The 12,045-nt window shown below is 43.0% G+C and overlaps 1 protein-coding gene across 1 annotated transcript in view; it reads right to left on the bottom strand.

The window, feature by feature from the left end:
- Window positions 1–12,045, bottom strand: part of LOC127587063 (mitogen-activated protein kinase kinase kinase 11) — a 42,113-nt gene that overhangs the window by 9,377 nt on the left and 20,691 nt on the right. Inside the window, exons 2-7 of the mRNA XM_052045236.1 lie at window positions 4,327–4,507; window positions 3,767–3,915; window positions 2,579–2,754; window positions 2,007–2,247; window positions 1,244–1,366; window positions 893–1,046 (exon numbers count right to left, since the gene is read on the bottom strand). Of these exons, the coding sequence (XP_051901196.1) occupies window positions 893–1,046; window positions 1,244–1,366; window positions 2,007–2,247; window positions 2,579–2,754; window positions 3,767–3,915; window positions 4,327–4,507 (1,024 nt within the window). The remainder of the gene's footprint in view (window positions 1–892; window positions 1,047–1,243; window positions 1,367–2,006; window positions 2,248–2,578; window positions 2,755–3,766; window positions 3,916–4,326; window positions 4,508–12,045) is intronic.

Raw genomic sequence — 12,045 nt, 5'->3', positions numbered from 1 at the left:
CCTAGGGCAGGGCCAGATTAGGTTTGATACGGAGAACCACCACACCTCACCGCAAACCCCCCCCACCCCCCCCAAAGCATGCCAAAAGTAGGAACAGCATGTTAGATACAAAGTAAAGCTTCCTCTAACTTATACCATCAGCACTCCCAGGGCAAGCATAGCAGGGATAAGGTACATAGTAAATCTACCTCTGCGTTATTCTGTCACATACTTCCAGGCCAGGAACAACATGGATTAAAGCTCACTTTACATTGTCCTATCAAACACTCCAAGGGCAGTAACAACACATTAAATAGACGGTAAAATTTTCAATAAATGACAACCTGACTTTAGAAAACTCATTGTCATTCAGGTGACAACTCATTCTTAATGGAAGTTGTGACTCATTGTGTGATTGGACCTTCATTAATTAGAATTCACCCACTGAAGTTAATGGTTCCACTCGCTGAATGGCATACCATCCTCCTTTAATTTGCCCATTAAATAAAAATTAAATTTATTTATTCTTGGTATGTGGATGTCACGGCCAAGACTGGTATCAATTGCTCCTGAACTGAATGGATTCTGAAGGCAGTTAAGTATCTACCACTTTGATACTGATTCTGAGAGTGTCGTACTTCCCTCCCTAGAGAACATAAATGAACTAGTGGGGTCATTCATTCCCTGAAGGGCATTAGTGAACCTAATGTATTTTTAAAAGAATCTGGTAGTTTCATGGAAACTGTTACTGATTCTGGCACTTTATTCCAGCTTTATTATTAATTACTGAATTTAAATAGCATGTGTCATGATGGGATTTGAACACATGCCTTGGGATTCATAGTCTAGTTATTTAACCTCTACCTTATCATACCCTAAAATATCCTTAATTATTTCCTCACACCATTCCCACCTTCCATCAGCTGGTGCTTCCCAGGGTTTTGTCACATTGTTTTGCCGGGTGCATCCAGGTCTCCTCTCTCCTTTTCCACATTCCTCCCCGTCGGAGTTTTCGGGGCCCCAGGCTGGACACCTGCTCCATGCGCCATTGCTCTCATTAGGAATCACTGCAAGAGAGTAGGAGAGACAGAAGTGACCAGGGTGGGAGAGAGAGACTGTGAGACAGATGGAGAGGAATATCGTGACAGTGTGAGGGAGAGAGATAGAGCGAGTCAGAGAGAGGGAGTGCATTTGAGAGGGGAAGGGAGAAGCCAGTCAAGGGTGGGGCTGATAATTCTCTCGACAGGTTGGATGCACTGCTTACACTGGATCGCCCTCAGCCGTGGGACAAAGGTTGAGCTATTGGCCAAGCTGGAGCCGACATCAAACAAGCCTTTCTTCTTATTGAGCACCGGCGAGGCCTGGACAGTGAGCTTGTGCTGGAAATCTGCATCAAAGAAAGACCACTGTCATCAGTTGAAGACACTATTGTCTGTTAACAGAACAGTCACCGTTATAGGAACTCACTTCTTCCAAGAGCAAATTCCAACCTTTGCCACACTATAATCACTAAATCAGCAAAGGGGGAAGCCTTTCACTGCAGTGAGTCTGCTGATTTCCCCATAGATCAGTCCTGTTCCCCCAATCTTTTTCCATAGATCTACAAATTATTTTCCCTCAAGTGCCTTTCCAATTCCCCTTGAAGGCTTCTTGATTTGGTTCTCACCACCCTTGTACACAATGATTTCAGATCATAATTACACTGCAGAAGAAGTTTTTCCTCATATTCCTCCCTTTATCCTTTGCTCAGAATTCCAAATCTGTACAAAGATCAGACAATAAACAAGTCGATCCAAAGGTAGGACACGAGTATAAACTGATCCCCCAGCAATCAGTGAATTGGTACTGATGAGTAAGGGGTTTGTAGAGTCATGTTGATGAAATGAGAGGTCCATTGACTGGCACTGACCGATCGAGGGTCTCCTGGACTGGCACTGACCAATTGAGGGCCCCTAATTGGCACTGACCAATCAAGGGGCCCCTGGACTGGCACTGATTGACGGAGGGGCCTTAGGTTTGGTACTTACCGATGGGCCGGCTGATGCATTGGCCGTCTTTCACCTTCAGTTTGTTCTTCTTGAAGGTGCCCTTCCGCTTCTTCACATTGGGCTTCTCGGCGTTCATCTGGTAGATGAGGAGACTGAGCTCACGCTCAAAGACATCCAGTTCCCACTGCGCCAATGCATGTTCCCGCTGGCGTAGGGACTCCTCATGTGACTTCTGCTGAAGTGCTGCCCGCTTCAATTCCTCCTCACGGCACAACAGCTCCTGGAAAACAAATCAGGTGGCTAAGGACAAGACCAAAGTAACCTCCTTCACCTCTCTGAGGGACTCTGTCTAACCCTCAGCTAAGGCACCCTTCAAACGAGGTCAAACACTTTTGAGACATTTAACCTTGGAGGACCTCGCATCCTTAAGCTGAGTTCATAAACAAGCACATGCACTAGAGCACAGGTTGGCAACTAGCTACCATAGCAACAGCCTGGGTTTATAAAGCAGCTTGTGGATATTGACAAAAGCCCGCAGCTACACACAAAGCACCATTTTAAGATTGGTGCTGATCCACTGGTTCTAGAGTTCCACCCACCACTCCACTCACCTTCTCTTTGGCCCTCAGCTCGTCAAACATGTCCTGAATCTCCAGCTTCCAGTCATCCTGCATGGAGTGGAAGGACTCCTGGGGCATCTCCAGCAGCACCTGCTCTTCAATGGCTGTCAGCTGCTCTAAGATGGAGGCGAACAGTGGCCGGCGGTGCGGGTCCTCGTCCCAGCATTCTTTTGGGTGGAGGGAGGGAGCCAAAAGTGACAAAAAGTATGCTCTTAGTTCTTATTCTCTAGTTTCCCTTCATATCAGTCCTCACAGTTCTTGCGCATCTCTAACATGGTAAAAAGGTCCCAAGCCACTTTGCAAGAATACAAATCAGAAGATTCAACACAAGCAGAAACCAGGTGGTCAAGAGCTTAGTAAGAGCAGGAAGTTTTAAGGAGCTGTCTTAGAAAAGGAAGAAGGCAGAGGGGATAAAGCTTGGAATTTCAGTTTGAGAGCCAGACAGCCGAAGGCATGACCACCAGTAGTCCCAGGATTATGGATGACCTGACTTATGGAAATCCCACTTTATGCAAATTTCCCATACATTTTTCAAGATAGTAAAAATAATAAAAATATTTTGTGGTATTCACTAATGTACTGATACAGTACATATTTATTTATGGGTAGTATTTGGATGAATATTCAATGAAATGAAAGAATTATAGCAAATGTATGTAGTGATATGATATGGGTAGCTATAGAAAACAGATGTTTCTGAGAAATTGGCTTAAGGGTCATTCTCAGGAACAGAACCCTGTAACCCTGGGACTGCCTGCATTTGATAATCTCAGAAAGTTACATTGTGTTCAGGGGCAGGGATGGAGAAACACTATCAAGATTTTATAATAAGAATTAAAGTTTTTGAGATCAAGAGATTCGGTGTAGTTCAGTAAGCACAGTAGAATGATGGATAAGCAGGAAACAGACTGCATTAAGATATGGGCAAATTAAGTTTGATAAGGGCAGGAGTCAGTAGAAAAAAAGCAACAACTTTCTCCCATCTGGCAGCGTATGCTTCAGTATCAGTTCCTGTACATATACAGTGCACAGCAGGTGAAAGGGAGCAATTCGCTCCTGCTCTTTGTAACACGGAGCTGTAACAGAGTAGAATAATCCTCATAAAGGTTACAAGAATCGGAGACTGCCTCTTATTGAAGCCAGGTGTACCTCTGGCCAGTTTGCTGCTCAGTCACTCACCTGACATCAGCTGAGCAAACGTTTCTGGACAGGTTGAAGGGATAGGGAGTGTAAGCTTGTTGACCGCCACACCGTAGGCAACAGCAAGGCCATCGATCCCTTTATAGGGGACTTCCCCTGTTAGCAGCTCCCAGAGCAGCACCCCATAGCTGTTGAAAGAGCAAGTCTGGTTGTCAGCTAGGTGAATGTAACACTACCATTTTTAATACAGTAAAATATCCCATAGTGCTACAGCAAGGTGCTATCCATCAAAATACAACTCCAAACTATGCTAGATGAAACAAAAGCTTGGCCAAAGGTAAATTATAAATCATTGAGGAGAACAATGAAGAGGATTAGTGAGGGAATTCCAGAGCTTAGGGCTGGACGATTGAAAACTTGGCCAGCACTGGGGGCCAATTAAAAGTGGGGAATGCACAAGAGGCCCAAATTGGATTAAACTCAGAGGTGCTCACATATACCCCAACTGAAGCTAATTCACTAGTTCAGTGCAACATCCCGACAATCTCTGGAGTGCAGCCGGAATCCACAGCCTCGATTACCACATGCCAATTGCTCACCTCCATACGTCACTCCCTTTGGAGAAAGTAGAGGTCTTGATCACCTCAGGGGCCATCCAGGCATAAGTGCCAGCTGTGCTCATTTTAGTTGTCTTGTGCCACTCACGGGCCAGTCCAAAGTCGGTGATCTTCAGCGTCTTCCCTTCCATGTCATCGTCCACAATGGGTTGGAACAGGAGAACTGGAGACACAAGGTGGACAGATTGTTAGTGATATCTGTTCACAATAGTTTATCCCCTGCCCCCATTTTCTGATGCTTGTGAAAACATTGACCCTTCTTAACATTTGTGAACTCAGACAGTAATCAATGACAAGGTATTTAACTGGGGTGTATCGCAGCCAAAGCCAATTCCGTCCACTTGCTTGGCAGTTTAGCAGAAGGATTTTTTAACTGGTAATTGAGAGTGGAGCATCTGTATGACACTTTTCCAGCCTTTTATTCCTCCTCCCTCACTTTCCCAGGGCACAAAAATACCAATGAGTTAATTTCAGTGGCCGGAAGGAGATGGGAGTAATAAAGGCAGCAGTCACTTGAAAATTATGACTGCAGTGTAGCAGCGTGCCACCAGGTGTCACAGTTTGCATCTGTCTACTTCACCGATTTCAAGTGGTGGCCATCAGGCCTATTCTATTATCCCATTAGGACACGCGTTTGTTTCAAGCTCTTTAATATCCCTTACCCAGCAAGCAAAACAACTTAATGATTGTGTTCAAAAAAGTACAGGCAGAAATCCAAGGCATGGCTTTGAGGGGGATCTGATATTATCTGCAGCCTAAGACAGCAATCCAACCCATGTGTTCATACTCTACAAGCACCTCCTCCTCCCACCTCCCTATTTCAATTCCTTGTTCACTTCTCCACACTCCCCTTACATAATTTTCTGCATTTTGGCTCAACTGCTCCCTGTGGATGTGAAGCAAGTAGACCTGAGGGGGAGATCAACCACAATCCATTGAATGATGGAGCAAGCTCAAGGGACTGAGTGCCCCCTTTCTCTAACATGGCATCCTATTGTGCTGAGAAGTTCTTAACATGAAAACGATGTGCAGAAAGCAGCACAGAGGTGAATCATATTCTTTCGTCCTGAACATATCTGCACACCAGTAATCACTGCTGTGTCTTTAATGGGGAAATATTTATCTGGCACCCTTAACTTATGTACTTCAAAAACATTCACATAAGAACAATGAATTACTGGAAGTATCACAGATGCTGACAACAGGTGTAGGTGTGGTTATTTTGTTTTCATGGAGGGACTGAGACATGTCCAAGAGTATGTGACTAACCCAGCACGTTTGGTTTTAAAAACAAAAATACTTTCAAAGAAAGCTATTTCATGCACATCCATCTGCCGACTTAACTCTAGTTATCTCATTCACAAGATTTTAACTGCCTCCCCCCATTCCTAGTCCAGTTTTAGCTGAGGCTAAAGCTAGCAACACTGGAAAATGTTATTTAGAGGTTGCTTTAATCCAAAATAAAGAGCAGTATCTTATGGATTTGACTGTCACCCTGGGTCTTACACTCCCTCTGCTTTTCCTCTTACTCCTCTGCAATTTGCCTGTACCTGTGTGTGCCTCCCTCTCACTCACTCCTGTCACTTATATCTTCCCTCTTCGTTTGTCCCTCTTCCATATTGTTCCCTGCTTCTCTCCACATCTCCTTTTCTTTCTTCCCAATTTCTCTCTCTCTCACCCATCCTTCTTCCATTTTCTCCCTCTGTTGTCCTTTTTTCTCTCCCAATCCTTCTTTTCCCTATTGTTCCTCTTTCCCTTTCATTTTGCTTTTACCTTTGCTCTCTTTCTACGTCTTTTTAACTATTTCTTGCATCCCTGCCTCTCATTTTCTTTAATTTTCTTTCTCTGCCTCTTTTCTCTGCTAAGGCTGATATATCATACAAATCAACAAGAAAACTAGCAACAAAATCCCCAGAATTTCAGGAATGACCAAGTGCAGACCATAACATGTGAAAACATGTACTGACTTGGAGCTTTGTAACTTAATCTGACATTCCTTCTTGATGTTTGATTGCAGTGTTTTAGAATCCAGGAATATGGACATTGCTGTTTCTTTCAGCTGACAAGAAACCCTTGCTTGCTCTTGATCAGGAATGAGTATAAAAGATTAAAAAGTGGTCTGATGTTAGAGGAGACAATACCATTCATTGGGTAGAAAGAAATGATTTCCTCTGGTGGGGAAGGGCAGTGATGTCAGTAAGCACTTCTTCACACAAAGGGGAGTGGAAATCTGAAACTTAACTCCAGGAAAAGCTGTTGAGGCTGCAGAAGGTTAATAGAAATTTAAAAGCTGAGAGATTTTTGTTGGGTTATGGAGCTAAGGCAGTTCAGATAGAATTACTAAACAGATCAGCTATGTTCTAATTGAATAGTGGAATGTGTATGAGGGACTGAATGGCTCCTCTGTCCTGTTTATTGGGAATGGTTTTGTGTTTGTATTTTAAACTTCCGGTTACTGGGGAGCTCCATTTTAACTCTTTCAGCCTCATCCCCTTCTTCACCCCCAATCAACCCCCTCTGGTTCATGCTCAACTGCCCCATTGACCCTTGGGCTAGATTTTCCAAGCCTTGCTCCTTGTCATTGCAACCCTTTCATAATAGCTGTCGAAAATACACAGGCTAGAGCTTCCACATCTGGCGGCGCAGGTGATGAGAGCAAAAAGGGGCAGTCTGGGCCGCAAGATAGAGGCCTGTCAAAATGGTGCCTTTACTGATACAATGACAACCAACCGGACAGGAGGGCAGAGAATTCCTAAACTGCATTCAGCAGAACAACAGTTAACAAGCCCAACAAGATGAGAGGGGGAAAGGGAGTGGAGTGGAGGTCAGTTCTGAATTTAGTTTCATGGACTGAAATTCAATAGGTGAACGGAAAATCAGTAGAAGAGCATTTCTGTGGTAGTGATCATAATTCAGATAGGTTTAGTATATTTGTGGAGAAGGACAACAAAATTAAGTGTACAGGTTTTGAATTGGGGTAAGGCCAACTTTACTAAACAGAAATAATTTATCAAAAATGGACATGAACCAGCTACTTGAAAGTTAATCAGAGCAATGGGATGCATTCAGGAAGAAGCCTCAAGGGGTTCAGGGTAGATAAAGAAAAAGGATGGGACTGCCGAGAGCCTAAACCTGCATTTGGTAGCCGCCTGGATAACTGGGCAAATCAGTGAAGCTTATGTCAGACAGTGAGAGCTTAATGGTGCAGAAAGCCTGGAAAAGTATCGGAGAAAAAGGAAATTAAAAGGGAAATTAGGAAAGTAAAGATGGAGTATGAAAAATGTTGTAGTTAAATTAGGACAAATATGAAATATTGGATGGGATAAACACAGTAAGTGTAAGTATTAAATGGTTTATTGTTTTTGAAAGTGGATAAATCACCAGATCTGGATGAAATATATTCCAGATGTGAAAAGAAGAAAGTGAGGAAATTTCAGAGGCTCGGACTGTATTTTTTCAATCCTCCCTGGCTGCAAAAGGCATGCCAGAGGATCAGAGAGGACTGCATAATTGTGGCGTTGTTTATAAAGGGAGGAAAGGGGTAAACCAAGTAATTTCAGATTTCCACCATCTGCAGTTTTTTTTAATTTTAATTACAGGTCAATTGAGTGGTGGGCAAATTATTGGAACCAATTCTGAGTGACAATATAAACCTTCATTTAGAAAATTACAGATTAATCAGGGACAGTCATCATGGATTTGTTAAGGTAAAATGATGCCTTTCTAACCAGATTAATTCTTTTGAAGAGCTAAACAAAGATGGTTGATAAGGGCAGTGCTTTTGTTGCACAGTTTTTTAAAAAAGGCTCATGTGGTGGAATAAATAAAATAAAATCATTTGGGATCCAAGGAAGATTGGTAAATTGGATCCAAAATTGTGGCTAAGTAGCACAAAGCAAAAGTTAATGGCTGATGGGTGTTTTTGTGACTGGAACGCCTTTACCAATGGGGTTCCACAGGGCTTGGTACCTTTGCTTATTTTAATGTAATTGGGCCATGATAAAGAAATCTGCAGATGTTATAAAAGTTAACTGTGTGTTTGACAGTGAAGAGGAAAGAGTTAGGCTGCAGGAAGATGTAGATGGGCCGATCAGTTGGGAAGCAAAATAGCTAATAGAATTTAATCTACACAAGTTTGTGGTAATACATTTGGGAGGTCCAGTGAGGCAGGGAATTTACAATAAATGGGAGGATCATTAGAGGTGTGGAAGAACAGATATACCTTAGTGTGTATGCCAAAGGTAGCAAGAGAAATCAATAATGTGGTTAAAAAGGCACATGGGGGTGGTGGGGGGAAGGGTTTATTAACTGAGGCATAGAATATAAGAACAGAGGGGTTATGCAAGGACTGTATAGCACTAATTTGACCATAACTTGAGTATTGTATACTGTTTTGATCACCACATTATAAGAGAGGTGTGGTTGAGCTGGAGAGGCTACAGGGGAGATTTACGAAGATGTTGCCAGGACTGGAAAATTGTAGTAGAGGAAAGAAAATGCAAAAGAACTGCAGGTGATGGAAATCTTTACTTAAGACAGGAATTACTGGAAACAGGTGCTGCCTAACCTGCTGAGTATTTCCATCAATTTCTGTTTAGAGTGGCGTAGCTAGTAGAGCCACTGCCTCTGCCTCTGCCTCAGCCTCAGCAACCTGGGTTCAATCCTGACCTCCGGTGCTGTGTGTGTGGAGTTTGCATGTTCTTTTTGTGACTGCATGGGTTACCTCCCACAACCCAAAGATAATGTAAGTGAGTGTCTGATGGTCAGAACAGTCTCTATTTTCTTTGGCTATGAGGAAAGATTAGATAATTAGGTAAGATAAGATTTCTTTAGAAGTCAGGAGGCTGAAGGGAGACTGCTACTTTCCTTAGCACAAGGGCCAAAAACTAGGGGACATAGATTTAAGGTAGTGGTAGGTGAAGAAATATTTTTTCACTCAGACCAGGTAGGGGTCTGGAACTCACCACCTGAAAGGGTGGCAGATACGGAAGATCTCACTACATTTAAACGCCATTTGGATGTGTACTTGAGAGCTGTGATCTGCAGGGTTATGGACCCAGTAATAGAAGATGGGATTAAGCTGAGTATCGCAGATACTATGAAGTCAATTGCCTCCTATATAATAAATTTTCTACAATTCTATAACAAGCTCCGAAAAACCGGAGCGTCCAAAGTGGTTTCTGTCAAACAGGCAGAGTGAGTTTCACTCAGCACTGGACCTGCCCTGACGTGGATGGCGTGATCCAGAAATACATCAGCCAAACATTTATTTCCTGTTTTTCTCTTGAGTGGAGTGATTTAAATTGTCACTGCAAAGAGGAACCTCGTTAAAGTGTGTCAATGTATAATGCTGAGATACAGAACTGGTGGGCACAGATCTGTCATTGTGGGGTAAAGGCTTGTCACTGTATAACACTGAGGTACAGGCCTGTTGATGTGTAACATAAATAGCCAAGGCATGGAAGGATATGGTCCTAATGGGCAAATAGGATTAGTGTAGACGGGCTAAAGGGTTGGCATGGATATGGTGGGCTGAAGGACCCATTTTGTGCTGTATGATACTCTGACTCTAAATATAGTACAGGTGCAGACAGGACTGACACTGTATAACACTGGGGTACAGGACTGGTGGACACAGACCTATCACTAGAAAAGTGGAGTAGAGTATTGGTGGGTACAGAATAATATGGGTACAGTGCTAGAAGGTACTTGTCTGTCACTGCTTAGCACTGGGATACAGTTCTGGTGGGAATAGATCTTTAGCTATTATATTTCTGGTGGGTGCAGCCTATTTCTGTCTCATACTTGGATGCACTGGTGAGTATAAGCATGTTCCTATAATAACATTGCAGTACTGATGGGCACAGATCTATCATTGTACATAGTAGGGTACAGGTCTATCACTATAATACTGAAGCACGGGTTTGTAACTACTAACACTGGTTTACAGTTCTGGTGGATACAGGCCTGTGGCTGTCTAGTGTTCAGATGCAATCCTGGTGGGTTCAGGTCTTTCACTGGGGATATGTAACTTGAGTCAATGGATTAATAGAATCAGTTGGGAATGTTTTGTATACTAAAGGATGCTGTATTGTCCTTGGAAAAATTCTGAATGAATTAACTTCAGAACTGTTCCTCATTCTGATACTATGTCACCAGTCATAATTTATGTGAAACTGACAGAATCCCCCATTTTATTCCCTGGCTACTAACTCGCTGCAATATTAGTTCCCTCCTTCCTATGGTGACTTCCAATGATGAGTACACTAAAGTGCACTCCATAGACTTGGACACATATTCCAAGCTATCATTCCACTGTGCAAACGGTGTGTGATACCAAATGATGGTAAGTTAACCTGAGCTATGTCTCTCCCCTGAGGTATACAATTAAAGCCTTTGGAATCTTCAAAGACAAGGTGGGGAGGTTGGCAGTTTTTTCACAGTGACTGGACTAATATTTATTCCTTAGCTACGTCAGTGAATCAAATGTATGGTCATATTGTTAAGAATGCCAGAATTAGGAGCAGGGTAGGCCATCTGGTCTTTCAAACCTGCTCTCAATATCAAGGTTGATCTTCCACCTCATCTCTATTTTCTTGCATTATCCCATATCCAGAAATTCATCAATCTCTGACCATCCACAACCTCTGTTGTAGAGCATTCCAAAGATTCCCCACCAACTGAATAAAAAAAAATTTCTCCTTGAGTTCTAAATAACCTGCCCCTTATTCTAAGACTGTGAGCATTGTTCTAGGCTCCTCAGCCTGGGGAAACATCCTCCCTGCATCCACTGTGTCGAGCCCTGTATTTCTAGGTTTTTATGAGATCACCTCTCAAGGCATTATACAGCACGAAAATAGGCCCTTCGGCCCAACTTGTCCATACCAACAAAGTTGTCTACCTGAGCTAGTCCTATTTGTCTGTTTTTGGCCCATATCCCTCTGAAGCTTTCATATCCATGACCCTCTCTAAATGTCTTTTAATTGTTGTAAATGTACTCGCCTCTACAGCTTCCTCTGAAAGCTTGTCCATATACCCACCTCTCCTCTGTATGGGAAAAAGTTGCCCCTCAGGTCCCTTTTAAATCTTTCCCCTCTCTAAACCTATGCCCTCTAGCTTTAGACTCCCCTACCAGAGGAAAAAAGTGTGACCATTCACCTTATCTATGCCCCTCATGATTTTATGTACTTCTGTAAAGGTCACCCCTCAGCCTCCCATGCTCCAGGGAAAAAAGTCCCAGCCTATCTAGCCCCTCCTTATAACTCAAGCCCTTCAATCCTGGTGACATCCTGGTGAATCTCTTCTGCACCCTTTCCCAGCTTAATGAGATCCTTCCCATAGCTGAGTGAGCAGAACTGCGCACAATATTCATTCTGCTCATTTACAGAGAATGCATTCTGCTCAATCTCTCCTCATATGGCAAACTCACTATTCTTGGAACCTCTCTACTGAATCTTCATTGCACTCCCTCAATGGCAGGCATATATGGTCTCAGATAAGGAGACCAAAATACTGTACATAATGCTCTAGATGCCGTCTCACAAGGCCCCATGTAAGTTGCACTGGCATTTGTTCTCTTGTACTTAAATTCTAGAAATAAGGGCCAATGTACTCTTTGACCTCTGAACATCTTGCCTCATCTGCATGTTGGCTTTCAGTGACTTGTGTGTAGGGCACCCAGACTCTTTGAAAAATCACATT

This window comes from Pristis pectinata, chromosome 38 (assembly GCF_009764475.1).
Source record: "Pristis pectinata isolate sPriPec2 chromosome 38, sPriPec2.1.pri, whole genome shotgun sequence".
NCBI classification, from domain to species: Eukaryota; Metazoa; Chordata; class Chondrichthyes; order Rhinopristiformes; family Pristidae; genus Pristis; species Pristis pectinata.
This window is presented reverse-complemented; position numbering and strand designations above follow the sequence as displayed.